The sequence below is a fragment of the Apodemus sylvaticus genome, chromosome 12 (assembly GCF_947179515.1).
Source record: "Apodemus sylvaticus chromosome 12, mApoSyl1.1, whole genome shotgun sequence".
In the NCBI taxonomy this organism is placed as follows: domain Eukaryota; kingdom Metazoa; phylum Chordata; class Mammalia; order Rodentia; family Muridae; genus Apodemus; species Apodemus sylvaticus.
This window is the reverse complement of record NC_067483.1, coordinates 41,495,841-41,511,203: the sequence shown is the minus strand read 5'-3', so window position 1 is coordinate 41,511,203 and position 15,363 is coordinate 41,495,841. Positions and strand designations below refer to the sequence as shown.

Sequence of the window (15,363 nt, the reverse complement as noted above, 5' to 3'; positions counted from 1 at the left end):
ACAAGGCCCAACTTGAACTTGCTTTTAAAATAGCTCACACAAATGGTCAGATAAATTTCTGCCTATCATATGATGAAACAGTTATTATACAGCCATTAAAAAGATGTTTTTTGAGGTTGTGAGGAAGTATGCAAAGCCTAATTTAAAGAGAATAAAATCCCAACTTATTATATATATATATATATATATATATATATATATATATTAAATAAACCTGGAAGAAAATATGCCAAAATGAGTTCTTCTTGAGAGGTGAGGCCATAGACAGTTTAAATTTTCATGCTATATTTTCAAATTTCCACCTATTATTTCATAATCAGAAAAAAATGTTTTTAAAATAGCTCCCACAGAAGTCTCTTAAATTCCCAAGCTACCTAGCAATACATTGAAAAACAAGTGTAGAGCCAAAGGAAATGAAGAAATAATATGCCCAAAAGTTACAAGGTGACTTACAAATAGCATTGGGGAGAGAGATGGAAAAACGCCAGGATCTTACCAATCTACTGTGGGGTCAAGTTGGAAAACTTAAGTTCAAAGTATTTTCTCTTTGTTTTTAGTTAGGGTCTCACTATCATCTCAGGCTGGCCTCAAATACATCCTCCTCCTGCCCCAGCTCCCTGAGTGTGTGTTGGGATTACTACACTTGGCCAAGTTTTCTATATTTCGATTATGCCCTTTGTCTTCCAAATACTGACTGCACACATAAAGTGTGCTCAGAGCGAGGGAGAACCAGCCTAAGTCTACTCAGGACTCCTCGACCGTGGAAATGTCAATGATTGCTTGGGCTGAGTCACCTCCACCCTGTGGTTGACTCTGGACAGCTCCTCATGCCACCCTTTGCCCCAGCCACGTCTCTTCACTCCTGTAGAAGTTTGTTTCTCCTCTCTCTCCAAATCTTGCTCCTTTAGGAAGACTGAGTTTCTTAGCATTTCCTGAGGTCTGGGTTTGCATTGCATCACCCCTCTATTTCAGTGCATTTTCTCTGCAGTGTCCTCATAGTGCCCCCCCACCCCCCATTTCCTCCCCCATTTCCAGGAGTTTTCAAGTCTGTATTTCTGAGATAGAAATTATCTCCTTTGTGTTAGGAATTGTCTGATCATAGAGCCTGGCTTTGCCAGTGACCTGGGTTCTGGCAGCCCTGGCTCTGGCCTTACATCTACTCCTCTCTCTCACAGGCCCCTTCAAGCCCTGCGAGCACCTCTTTGAGAGCTGGGGCATCCGCCTTGCTGTGTGGGCCATCGTGCTGCTCTCGGTACTCTGTAACGGGCTGGTGCTGCTGACTGTCTTTGCCGGCGGGCCTAGCCCGCTGTCCCCTGTCAAGCTTGTGGTGGGTGCGATCGCAGGGGCCAACGCCCTGACGGGCATCTCCTGCGGCCTCCTGGCCTCGGTGGACGCCTTGACCTTCGGCCAGTTCGCCGAGTATGGAGCCCGCTGGGAGAGCGGGCTGGGCTGCCAGGCTACGGGCTTCCTGGCTGTCCTGGGCTCGGAGGCGTCGGTGCTGCTGCTCACACTGGCGGCCGTGCAGTGCAGCATCTCCGTGACCTGCGTCCGGGTCTACGGGAAGGCGCCGTCGCCTGGCAGCGTCCGCGCAGGCGCACTGGGATGCCTGGCGCTGGCCGGGCTGGCCGCCGCGCTGCCGCTGGCCTCGGTGGGCGAGTATGGCGCCTCCCCGCTCTGCCTGCCCTACGCGCCGCCCGAGGGCCACCCGGCCGCCCTGGGCTTCGCTGTAGCCCTGGTGATGATGAACTCGCTCTGCTTCCTGGTGGTGGCCGGCGCCTACATCAAGCTCTACTGTGACCTGCCTCGCGGTGACTTTGAGGCCGTGTGGGACTGCGCCATGGTGCGCCACGTGGCCTGGCTCATCTTTGCAGATGGCCTCCTCTACTGCCCTGTGGCCTTCCTCAGCTTTGCCTCCATGCTGGGCCTCTTTCCCGTCACCCCCGAGGCTGTCAAGTCGGTCCTTCTGGTGGTGCTGCCTCTGCCTGCCTGCCTCAACCCCCTGCTCTACCTGCTCTTCAACCCTCACTTCCGGGATGACCTTCGGAGGCTCTGGCCAAGCCCTCGGTCTCCGGGGCCCCTGGCCTACGCTGCAGCAGCCGGTGAGCTGGAGAAGAGCTCCTGCGACTCCACCCAAGCGCTGGTGGCTTTCTCTGATGTGGATCTTATTCTGGAAGCTTCTGAGGCTGGGCAGCCTCCAGGGCTAGAGACCTATGGCTTCCCTTCAGTGACCCTCAGGGCCACCAGGCTGGAGGGGAACCATTTTGTAGAGTCTGATGGAACCAAGTTTGGGAACCCACAACCTCCCAAGAAGGGGGAACTGCTGCTAAAGGCAGAGGGAGCCACACGAGCCGGCTGTGGCTCTTCCGAGGGTGGAGCCCTCTGGCCCTCTGGCCCTCTCTTTGCTTCTCACTTATAAATATCCCTCCGTGTTTGTCCTCTCCCCTCCCAATGATGGCTGCTTATAAAAGAAAGACAACTACAACTCCACAGCGGGATAGCCAACGCCTCTGGCTCCATTGTTCTCTCTCCACGCCCATAACCCATGAGCACTTCCAGGTCTTGCTTTGTCTTGGCCTTCAGTTTCACTTTCACCCTGGGCCTTCCCTGTCCAATCCAATATATCTGACAGAGACCTGGACAATTTGCGTAGGAGAAGGGAGAAAAGCAGGACAGTGAAGGTTGTGAGGAGCTGACAGAACCATGCACAGTGAAAGACACTGGAAGACAACTACCAAAGACAGTGGAGATCTCCCCGGTGACATACAGGATATAAAATGTCTTCTGCGTCCCATTAATCTTGACCTCCGCTGTGCCAAAGTGCTTCCTGTTAAAATACACTTTGGAAGACATTGCATTTTATGTCCCTTTCTTAGAGTCATGGGGTCCTGAGAATTAGGACCTTTTGGCTTAATTACTACAGCAGTTAAACTTAATTATTTGATGATAGGTTTTTGTTTGCTTTTCACAGAACACCTACAAATTTTTCATAGAACTTAGCACGGTTTTTCTCCCAGAGGACTCATCTTCACACCATGGAGTGCTACCCTATGATGTCATAAGATGCCACCCTCTTTCAAAGCCCCTATGAAGCCAACCTGAGGCGAAGTGCCAGAGGTGACTGGTGATCCATCATCCAGGACAGATTTTGCATTCTGCTCCCCTCCCCACCTCACTAATCCTACTGGAGCAGACACCTGGAGCTTCCTCAGCTCCAAGGTGGGGTGGGGAGAAAGAGACCCTTGTGTGTGTTCCCACCCGACACAGCCCAAGCAGTAATGAAATTTCTGCCCTCAGCAAGACAGGATTCTTAGGTCCTGGCAAGGTAAACACTGAGAAGTCTGTAGCTCTATGGATTCTCCTGAACTCTGTTACCTTCTTAGGGTTTTACATTGTATGCATCCTCCATGGCCCGGACCTCTCTTCTCTTCCCAGTCCTGTTTCTGGGAGGGGTGGACAACCCAGGAGAGTGGGTATTGTATTGTGGGTATTGCATCTTAGGGAGTGCTGTGGCTATCTGAGACTCCTGGGTGCCCCCATCAGGTCTTTGATCCTTCCGTGTCTTCCTCTCTTGATCTTCCTTACCTTATGCTTTCCCAAGTGCAGTTGCGGGACTACACAGTGCCTCCGCCCCACTCCAAACACAGGAATTCAATCTCAGAGAGAGGAGGTAAGGCGTGAGAAGAAGCCGAGATCCGGCAATAGATGATGATTGCTCCGGGGTCTGCCCCAACACCATTTACCTAGAAAGGCCTGAGTTTGGAGCCTGAAGCCCAGTGGAGCACCATCTACCTGAGTCCTCTTGTGATCCCTGGTCAAGTCCTCTTTCCAAAAACTCCTTTAAAACAATCTGGGAAGGTCATTCTCTAACTTAATAATTAACTTCCCATAGCTTAGCCTCTCTGCGGTCTCCCGAGTGCCCAGTGATAATTCTGTCATAGGCCAACAAGTGGGGGAGGAGAGATGAGTCAGAGGCCATGTGTGGAGCTTGGGACATTTCTAAACCTCCTGTGATTCACTGAGTAGCCCCTGGACTCTAGAAGGCTCAGAGGCAGAAAAGGGTGGCTTTATAACTTCTTGTGGCCGGTTTCAGAGTGGGCATTCACTAAATGATAGCAAATTTATTTATCAATTGTTTCTGGGTGTCTGATCTCTTTATTTCCCCAGGGCTATGTATGGAGCCCTTGGTGGGAGGTGCCCCCACCCTGAGAATTGGTGGTTTTCTAAGATTCCCTAGGGATGGCTGTCTTAGTTAGGATCTTACTGCTGTGAACAGACACCATGACCAAGGCAACTCTCATAAGGACAACATTTAACTGGGGCTGGCTTATAGGGTCAGAGGTTCAGTCCATTATCATCAAGGTGAGAACATGGCAGAATCCAGGAAGGCATGGTGCAGGAGGAGCTGAGAATTCTACATCTTCATCTGAAGGTTACTTCCAGAGAGCTAGGATGAGGGTCTTTAAGCCCAAACCCACAGTGACACACCTACTCCAACAAGGCCACACCTCCTAATAGTGCCACTCCCTGATCCAAGCATATAGAAAACATCACAATGGCAAAATTGGCATTCGTTTGGAGAGCCTTGACTGCTAACAAGTTACCTAGATTTCTACCCTGCTCTCTCTGCCTACACCACTCCGGGATCATTGTTCCCTTTGGTGTAAAGGAGTCAGCCCTGAAGTAGAGTGGAGTGGCCGTGTGTTGGTGGTCTAAGAATATGGGCATTGTTCCTTAAAGAGATCTTCTATGAAAGTGATCCAGCCCCTTTGGGCTACAAGCTTTAGCGTGACATAGTCACCTTACTGCCTGCTTCTAAATCTGGGCAGCCAAAGTTCAACTTTCTAATTAAAGAAGAGGCAAGGGAGATGAGAGTTGAATTGTCTTCCATTAACTTTTGAAATGTCTAGCCAGGAGTGGTGGTGCATACCAATAATCCCAGCATATCGGATGTGGAGGTAGAAGATTGAGTGTCAGGGTCATCCTTAGCTACATAATGAGTTTGAGACTTTGTCTCAAAAAACAAAAGCAAGCAAACAAAACCTCCAAATACTAGTCCATATACATTTATCCCAAATAAGACTGAGTAGTAAAGTTTCTTTGTGTTTGATTTTGGGCCTAATTTCTAGCAAGCCAGAACGTTATTCCTTTGGTTATCTCCTTTGTGATCAGTTGAAGACCTCATGTCTTCTTCTAAGCAAATTTCCAGGTCTCTGTTCTACATATTTGGATCTGACAAGAAAGACCGTGAGTCTTTGACTGATCACAGGATGAAAAACTGAACTGTTTGGAGCACCTCTACTGTTATCATTAACAAAATCTTCCCAAATAATGGCCATGGAAAAGAATCCACTCCGGGGACTGAGATGGTGGTGGTAGAAATGCCAGGACTTGGTCTGTACTAGCATGGGCTCTGCGTGCTGTGCAATTAGTCAGTGACACAGAGGAGAACTCATGGTGGACCACGGCTTGTTAAGCACCTCATCAAAATGAAAAACCAAAACAAACATAGAGCTAAAATCAATCGGAAGACTACGAGTTGGCAGGGCTTCTTACTAGGCCCTAGCTTTCCTCTTCACTCCTCTCCTGCTCCTCTGGATTTACTTTTCCAAGAAGAGTAAAGGCTTCAAGAACAGGGGAGGGAGAGCTGGTCATAGTCAGTAGGCTCTTGGGGCAAGGATGGAAGAGGTGTTAGGAAGCCCCATCTTCCTGGCCCCAGTCCCTCTGACCTCCTCTGCTCTGGGGTACCAAGTTCTCCCACCTGTGACCCACCACCTCCACATCCCTTCTGGGTTCCAGTTCCCCCCCACCCCCAGCCATGTGAACTATAAAAATTGTCAAGATGTAAATATCCGGTTTTTCTGTATAATAAAGCACCTATGAAGTACCCTGTGTGTCTTTCGGCTCCTTTAGCTGGCCCTGAGGGAATCATGGGTGTGATGACTATGGGATGGCTTTGAGGGAGGAAGGTGTGGTCAGAGGGCCAAGCTCATTACTCTTCCTTTCTGAATTCTGGGGCATTCAGACCATAGCCAGGAAGGCTCTGGGTTGATAATGTGGAGGAGCAGTTTTGGTCATCCGTGCTGAAGGGTCCTTTGTGTGCACTGGGTCAGACAGAGCAGTCTAAAGAGAGCTGTGACTAGCTTAGGTTTTCTGTGTCTCAGACCCTGAAGCCTCGCCAGCCCCAGGCCTCCTGCTGAGGTTTCCACTGAAGAATCATCTTGTTTTCTTTTCATTGCACAAACTTGCCACCTACTTCCATCTTCTTCCTTCCCCGAAGTGATGACATTCCCAAGGAAATGGGGAAGGCAAAGAGATAAAGATTCACAAAATCCTGCAAACATGGGACTTGATACAAACAAACCAAAGTTATCCAGAAGAGGAACCTCAACTGAGAAAATGCCGCCATCAGATTGCTTATAGACGAGCCTGTGGGGCATTTATTTTTGGACTAATGATTGATGTGGGAGGACCCCGCCTACTTGGGGGCGGTGCCACCCCCGGGTAGGTAGTCCTGGGTTTATCTTAAGAAAGGCTGAGTCATGGGAAGTAAGCTACTAAGCAGTGTTCCTCTATGGTTTCCGCTTCGGTTCCTGCCTCCAGGTTCCTGCTCTGACTTCTTTTTATGATGGATTGAAAGCTGTATGCGGAAGTAAACCCTTCCTTCCCAAGCTGGTGTTGATCAGTGGTTTATCTCAGCAATAGAAAACAAGCTAAGACAAAGACCTAGTGCCAGAAGCTCTTCTCCGCCTCCTCCCATTTACCTCTTCCTCCGTCACTACATTTAAATATTTTCCAATGTACTTTTTTGTTTTTGTTTTTTAAGACAGGGTTTCTCTTTGTAGCCCTAGCTGTCCTGGAACTCACTCTGTAGACCAGGCTGACCTCAAACTCAGAAACCCGCCTGCCTCTGCCTCCCAAGTGCTGGGATTAAAGGCGTGTGCCACCACTGCCCGGCCAATGTACATTTTTTTTTTTTTTAGCTGATTCCCTTTTGAGAGACATATGATGTCTTCACAAACACCTGACCTCTGCTCGTTTTGAATGGAATATTCAAAATTCCTCATCCTTCTGGCTCAACGACAGGGGAGCCCATTTTCTCAGCCTTGTTAGACTTGGTTAAGAGGAAAAACGTGTGGTTGACGCCAGTAAATGCGTTCAGAATCTGAGCATCTAAGCAAACCCAGGACCCTAGAGTCTTGGCGTGGTGGGGTTTTTATCTAAAACCAGAGGCTGTCCTGGTTGAGACAGCTCTGGGTTTTAGCCAGTGGGATTCTGGTGTTAGTCACTCCTGCCCACCACGAGTGTGCTCTGCTGTTTTCTGCAGGCCTGTTTTTATGTCTATCTGCTTTGCAACCACAACCGCTGCCCCCTTCCTGCTCTCTTTTGTTTAAAAGCTTTAATCTAATTTTTGAACAAGTATTACAGTGACATGGCTCTCAGAGCAGAAGTTAAGTCTGTCTCCCCTGCCTGCTCCCCTCTCTGTCCCTCTTTGTTCCATTTCTAAGACTTCACTGCTTCCCAGCGTTGACACTGTCTCATCCTTCAAGAATGGACATGCATAATATATATGCCTGTGTGCGCACACTTGTGCATGCACACACACACACATGAGCACACACATGCACACACACATGAGCACACACATGCGCACACACATGCACACACACATGAGCACACACATGCACACACACACATGAGCACACACATGCACACACATGAGCACACACATGCACACACACATGTGCACACATGTGCACACACATGCGCACATACATGCACACATAAATGCTTGCTTTCTTCTTCTGTTTTCTTTTCTGAGAGTCTCATTACAGCAAACGCTGGCTTCGCACTTGCTGTATGGCAGAGGATAATTCTGCCATTACCTCCCCAGTGCCAGGATTATAGGCACGTGTCTCCATATTCAGTTTATGCGGTGCTGGGGACCAAACCCTGAGCATCATGCCTGCTCAGCTAACATGCTACTGACTGAGTTCCACTCCTACTTGTTGGGTCCCCAATCCCCTTTTGGAATACTGGTCGACGAACCATGGCCTTCTGCATGCTAGGCAAATGTCTACTATTTGGTCCGATTCCTAACTCCCGATTTTTACAATCCTTGTTTAAAAAACATATATGTACTTGGTTTCTTTCTTGCAGGATACCACAAGAAAGCTTCAGCTTTTTAAAAAGGCAAATATAGTTCAAATATCAATAAAGCCTTTTCATTTTCTTCATAGAATTTTATGTCCTGCTGGATACGTGTTTTTTTTCTTATTTATTTTTGTCAACTTGACACAAGTTAGGATCATCTGAGAAGAGAGAACCTCAATTTGTCAACTGAGAAAATGTTTTCATAATATTGGCCTCTACAGGCCAATAAAATACCCCTGTAAGGACATTTTCTGAATGATTGATGAGGAAGGACCCATCCCACCGTGGGGTTGTCACCCCCGGGCAGGTAGTAGAAAGCTAGTGGAGGGCTGGAGAGATGGCTCATTGGTTAAGGATACTGACTGCTCTTCCATCAGACCTGGGTTCAGTTCTCAGCACTTATGTGATAGCTTACCTGTAACTCCAGTCCCAGGGAATCAGAAACCCTCTTTTGGCCTCTGTGGGCACCTATACATGGTACAAGATATAAATAGAGGGATAGAGACAGAGACACAGACAGAGACAGTCACAGACATAGAGACAGAGACACAGAAAGACATAGAGACATAGAGACAGACAGACTGACTGACAGGCAGAGAGAGACAGAGATAAATCTGAGCAAGCCATGGAGAGCAAACCAGTAGGAGCCATTTTCCCATGGTTTCTACTTTAGTTCCTGCCTCCAGGTTCCTACCCTGCTTGAGTTCCTCCCTTAACCTCCCTCAATGATAGAATGTGATTGGTACATGTAAGCCAAATAAACCTTTGTTGCTTTTAGTCAGTGTTTTAATCATGGCAATAGAGATCAGACTAAGACAGAAATGGTACCAGGACTGTGGGCTATGTGACAACTTTGCTCATGTTTTGGGAGGACCGTGAAAATGGTTCCAACTTTGCTCAGAGTGTAATGAGCTGTTGCGGGAGCTTAGGCGAGAAGGATGCTGAGGGCCACACAGATGACAGAGGCCAGGACCATGAAACTTCAGAGGGATGGGAAGACGCTCTCGGCTGTTTGTGTATGCAAGTGGAACCTTTGCTTTGCTGGGACAGCGGAGGCCAGCTAGCTAGGGCTGAACAATTAGCTGCGATTAAGAAGGGAGCTGCATCACTGAGGTGAAATTCTCTGGGACTATGTCTTCAGAGTCAGCACACAGAAGCTCTGGTGCAGAGGGGTCCAGGCCTGCATCTCATGCTGGCCGCTAAGAGTATCCCAGGTGGCCCTGGGTTTGAAAGCACGAAGGGGTCATAGAGAGCAGCTGAGGCTTGGCACTGGGAGAAGCTACTGGTAATGACGCAGCCTCAGTTGGAGTAGAAACTCCAGGATTGAAAGAGCTTGGGGAAAAGCTGAAGTCTGGCACCATGAGGTGGGGTCAGGGTCATATCTCTGAAGAGAGTCTGTTGGCCTTACTCACTGTATCCTCAGTTCTTTCTTCTAGGATCAAACAGAGGAAATGCTTGGTATCTTTTTGTTGAGGAGAGGACAAAGTGAGTTAGAAGTGTGTGGGGTATGCATGTAAACCAGCACTTGGGACACACAAGGCAGATCTGCCTGGGCTACATGAGACCATGTGTTAGAAAAAAAATTTTGAGTCAAATTAACATAGCTAAATATATCCTTAAAGACTGTCCATAAATTTGGCCAGAAGATACAAAGAATATAGAACAAGAGAGAACTTTCTGTCTGAACTAATTCATTTGTAATTTTTTGTTTATTTGTTTGTTTGTTTTGAGACAGGGTTTCTCTGTATAGCCCTGGCTGTCCTGGAACTCACCCTGTAGACCAGGCTGGCCTTGATCTCAGAAATTCGCCTGTTTCTGCCTCCCAAGTGCTGGGATTAAAGGCATGTGCCACCACTGCCTGGGCCTTTGTAATTTTTTTTAACATATATGAGAACAGATACCATTACATATGGTTGTGAGCCACCATGTGGTTGCTGGGAATTGAACTCAGGACCTCTGGAGGAGCAGCCAGTGCTCTTAACCACTGAGCCATCTCTCTAGTCTCCATTTATAATAGTATCGTCCTTTTCCCCATTTATTTTTGTTTGGTGTGTGTGTGTGTGTGTGTGTCTATATATAGACATTACCCCAGAGTTTATGTGGAGGTCAGAGGACAAGTCAAGGGAGTCAGTTCTCTCCTTCCATCATGTGGGTCCTGGGTAGCAAACCCAGTTGTCAGGCTTGGTGACACAGGCCACTACTCCTGTGTTCTTACACTCTTGTCTGAGTTAGTGCTGTCTCTAAGAACTGCCACTCTGTCCATTTCCCAGGTCTGTGTTGTGACCTTTGGGTTTATAAGATGGTATGAGGGGCTGAAGAGATGGCTCAAAGGTTAAAAGCACTTGATGTTCTGGGAGTCAAAGCCTCCTTTTGGCCTATGTGATGAGCAGGTACACAGTCACATACATAAATCTTAGAAGAAACCACTGTGTACAGATTCTTTAAAAGGCAGGGTTAAAGGTTTGAGTCTCTGACTTTTCTCCCTTGGCTGTCATGATTGAAACAGTGCTGTTCTAGTTACCAATTCCTTTAGAGTAGACGTTTCCTGCCCCGGAACCACTTCCTTCCTCTGGCAACAATTTCCTTCAGGAAGTGCCTCCTGCTCCTACAGCATGAGGTTCAATTCACTCCAGGTTTCATGGGTGGGAATGTGATCTGGGTCTTATCAGTCTTATCTTTAGCCTCACTGATTGGCCAAAAGAAGGGCTGAGAACCAAGTCTTGCAGTCAGATCTGATCCAAAAACTTTGGTGGAGCGAAAGAAAGTACTGTCCCTGGAGCTGCTGGTCTGGGAGGCTGCACAGGCGCTGGGATCCTGGGGGCATCTCTACTAGCCATGCCTAAAGACACTTCTGGACTTTACAGGCAGTGAGCCAATGATTTTTGTTTGCATGTGTGGGGATTTCTGGTACTTACATGGAAAGATGCTGAAGAGTTTCCTTTAACAAGTCCCACCTGTCACCTCCTACCCAAGCGTAGTAGAAGTGAACTCCTTTGTCTCAGCGACCTTAGAGTAGGAGAAGGTATCTACTGGAGTTTGGTGGTCAAGGGGGTTAGCATGACAGTCAGGATAGGCTATTGTCTTAGGGTCACTTTTGCTATGATAAAACACCATGACCAAAACCAAGATGGAGAGGAGACTTCGTTTGGCTAACACTCAAACAGGGCAAGAACCTGGAGGCAGAGCTGCTTCCTGGCTTGTTCCTCATGGCTTGCTCAGCCTGCTGCTTTCTTATAGAATTCAGGGCCACCACCTGAGGAATGGCACCACCCACAATGGTGGGCTGAGCCCCTCCCACATCCACTACTAATTAAGAAGATGCCCAACAACCTTTCCTGCAGCCTGACCTTATGGAAGCATGTTGTCAACGGAGGCTCCCTCAGCTCTAATGACTAGCTTTTGTCAAGTTGACATAAAACAAGCCAGAGCAGCTATCATATGGACATGGGGCTCGGTGGGAACGTAAGGCTAGAGGATGCTGAAGGAGGGGGCAGGGGAGACTGGAAAGAGCAGCTGAGAAGGTAGTCAGAGCCACTGGGCGCTGCTCTGTTTGGAGTTTGGCGTTAGTGCCAGAACTGTACAACTGCTGAATGTTAGCATCAGGAGGAAGTGCAGGGAGCAGTCACTGTCCTTAGGGTTTACTTAACCTCACTCAGATGCACTATCAGTAAAATAAGGATGATAGTACCGAAATGCTGCAGGTTATTGGGGGAAAAAAAAATCAAAGGTTTTTTTTTGTTTGTTTTTTTGTTTTTTTAATGTAAGGAGTTAGTACCTGACAGTGACTCTCGGTTGAGTAGAAACCTGGAGATGAACAGAACACAGCCCCTGGGTGCTTTTGGTGGGAGGTTTGAGAAGTCATTTGGAGAGAAGCTCCTTGTCCAAATTAAATAATCTCAGAACCCTGGGTACAGAAGGCAGGCGACACTTGGGAAGGGCCGGGCTGGTGGGATGTAGTGCCAGGACATAAAAGGTAAAGCCCTAAAGTTGTCTGGAAAGGATGAAAGACACTGGACAGACTGTCATCTCTGATCTAAACTACTTGTTAGCAGAATGGCCACTCTCCAGGGTAAGGGGGAAATGGCAGGAGGCAGGGGTAGGTGACATTTGCTAAGCAGCAAGTGAAATGTGTTGTTTCTTCACATGGTGTGTCTGTGTCGGCCATTGCTCTGCCTCTCCTGGGTTTCAGTGGCAGCCCTGCTCAGGTTTGGATTGCAAGCTGCCCAGCAGCCTGGGGAGCAGGTTCTAAAACCACACCCCACATGCCCAGTCTGTCCTTCCTTTCTTTAGGCTACCCCAACCTAAACAAGACAACCTGGGGCGGGGGGGGGGGGGGGGGGAGGGGAGAGGCACACGCTGATGGAAAAATACACACTTGGCTGGAAAAGGAACTTTATTTGTATGTGTTGAATTCCCGAAGCAGCCAAAGGATAAATAGCTCGTTCTAGCGTCAGCTGCCTGCCCACAAGGTGGGTGGTAAAATCTGTTCTTATTTAGATAGCTTGTGGGGAGAGGTGAAGTGGGGGACTGGGTGGGGGGCAGGAGGGGAGGGGAACTTGGAATCGGCAATGTTTATATGATCAGTCATGGATGTCATCTCTCCTCTTTAATTAGGGGTTTGAAGTTGAAAATACAGCTCAGTTTGGTTGTCCCAGGAACAAAGCAGGCTGGCAAGCAGGCTGGGGACGTGGCAGCTCCCCAGGGCTCACCTATGCTTGGGTCACCGTCTCCAGGCCCCTGTACCGAGGTCAACCATGCGGGGCCCCAAGCTCCACTTCACGCTCACCAGTCTCTAAGTGCCATAATATGGCTATTCTACACATGTGAAAACCAACGACGAAGGTGTAGTTCATAATACTTAAAATCCTGGCCTGGGGAGTCTTCTCCGCCTTAGACTATTTGTTTTCAGATAAAAGACACACATGGCCTTTATATTTTTAATATGCCTTAGGCAGCACAATAGCTGGGTAGCTAGCTGCCAACCCACCATGCTGTTAGGATCCACTTTCCTATCAATAACCCTGAGTTATTACTATTTGTTATTATGCTCTTAACTCCAGTTGGCCAGCCCACGCGGCCACGTTTTTCTGGCTCAGCTATCCCAGAGTGGCTCTGCTTCCAGCCTCCAAGCCTGGGAAACCTAAGCCCCACCCATATCTCTTCTGCCCAGCTCTTGGCTGTTGGCGTCTTTATTTACCAATCACAATTAACTAGGGGTCGGGTGACAGCGGCTAGTTGCAGGCTCTAGGTCTTAGGGGCCTGAACTTAGCATTGCAATAGACAATGAAAGACAAAACCTCAACAGCAAGGTCTAATCTTAAGAGTATTAAATTGGTAAGCAGTATTGGTACCCATCAGAGCTAGAACTGGCTTTTCTTTTTCCTTTTTTTCCCCTCTCAAGTTAAATCTAAATAAAAAGGGGATGGGGACAAGGTCTTGGGAGTTCAAGCTGGCTTCAGATTTGCTATGTAGTCGAGGATGGCTTTGACTTCATCTCCATCTTGAATTCATCCGTGTTTTCAGCCATTTCCCAGCCATTTCCTGATGAGCGGAGGAGATGGGACTTTTCTAATCACCAGAGATGGATGACTTCCACTTTCAGCTGTTATGTTTTGTAAAAAGTCCCCATTGCCACTCTATCCCCAGCACATGAAGCCAGACAATGGACACACACATTTTCTTAGTTAGGCTATGAAGAAAACAAATTGGGTATGAGTTATGAGCTACAGAGTACCTGGGGCTCTAGAGCTGCTTTATTGGCTAACAAACTTCTGTGGCGGCACTGAATTGAACCACAGCAGGAGTAGGAGGTGTCTACAGGGGAAGGAGGTGCAATGCGGACAGAGCACAAAGGGCTTATGGGTCAGGGAAGTAGACTAATGTTGTTGTTATTGCTATCTTCACTGCAAACGCAGCCACTTGGAGGGCTTCAGGAGGGACGCCAAATCAGACTTACACTGTCATGAGGTCACTCTTGCAGCTGGGAGCACCACAAAGTAAGTGGCAAGGAACAGGGGACGATGGCAGCTTAAACTAGGATGCTGGCAGCGGAAGTGAGGGAGCTGGTGGAGCTGACTAGTCTAGGTGAAAAATCAGTGTAGCGGATTTTCGTCTATGATACACGATTTTCCTTTCATTTGGTCTCTGGTTTAGCCTGAACCAACCAGTGCAGAGTATTTCCCTGGCACAGTGATTGCTCTTAAGGTAGACCAATGAGATGTTTGTTAATGGAAAGCAGAGCCCCAGGGCTCCAGCAGGATGTGGATAAGCAAGCATGACTGTCATTCACCTTTGAGAACCTTAAGGATAAACAGCCACAGAGGTATGTAAAGCAGATGGGGTGGCCAAGATCTCCTGATACTGCTGAGCCTCTGAAGCTGCCAACCTGTTTACCCTCCTCCTTTCATTTAGAAGGACAAGGCTGATTACACTAACAGCAGAAATCACCCTAATGGTCTAGGAGCTCCAGGTCTGCCTCATGAGTGTGAGGGATACTGGGATGAGCTGGGATAAAATTAATTTCTAGACTTTAGAGAATAGTAACTGACTCTAAGAAGCGGGCTCAAGCATCCTATAAAGGAACTGGAAAGATGGCTCAGCAGTTGAGCATTTACTGCTCCTGCAGAAGACCTGGTTTTGGTTCCCATTACCCACGGGGCAATTTACAACCATCTGTAATTCCAGTTCCAGGGGATCTGTTGTCCCTTGGATTCTTGCATGCATAAGGTGCACATACATACACCCACACAAACACATATGCACATAACATTAAATATTTTTAAGGAAAGAAATCTGTAAGGGTAGGTGATCTAATAACTCGGTAATACAACATCTGCCCACCATATGCAAGACTGTGAGTTCAATCCCAATCTGTAGAAATTTGCATTTTCAGCAAATGTTACCTGTCATTAATGAACAGATAAATTCACATTGATTCTCTGTGTAAGTCAGGACACATATAGCAGCTTGTTACTGAGTGACAGCAGATGCAGAACACACGTGTATTCAGAGATGCATTTGACTTATTATGTATGAAACATCACTGCTATATTGGGATACAGAGAGACATTATAGAGTCTCTGCCTAGGCAGGCCCAGCCTTTATATTCCCTTTATATTCACATAGTTCAGGTACCGTTTTCCTACATTAGCTGATTTATACTCCAGCCTGTTACCTCTGTCATTTAACAGGATAACAGGACTAGGAGGATAA

At 47.7% G+C, this 15,363-nt stretch overlaps 1 protein-coding gene across 1 annotated transcript in view; it reads left to right on the top strand.

Annotated features, from left to right (window-relative positions):
• Lgr6 (leucine rich repeat containing G protein-coupled receptor 6) overlaps positions 1-5,869 on the top strand; it is a 121,430-nt gene extending 115,561 nt beyond the window's left edge. The window contains exon 18 of the mRNA XM_052200683.1: positions 1,176-5,869. Within this exon, the coding sequence (XP_052056643.1) occupies positions 1,176-2,416 (1,241 nt within the window). The 3' untranslated portion in view covers positions 2,417-5,869. The remainder of the gene's footprint in view (positions 1-1,175) is intronic.
• Positions 5,870-15,363: the final 9,494 nt, after the last annotated feature.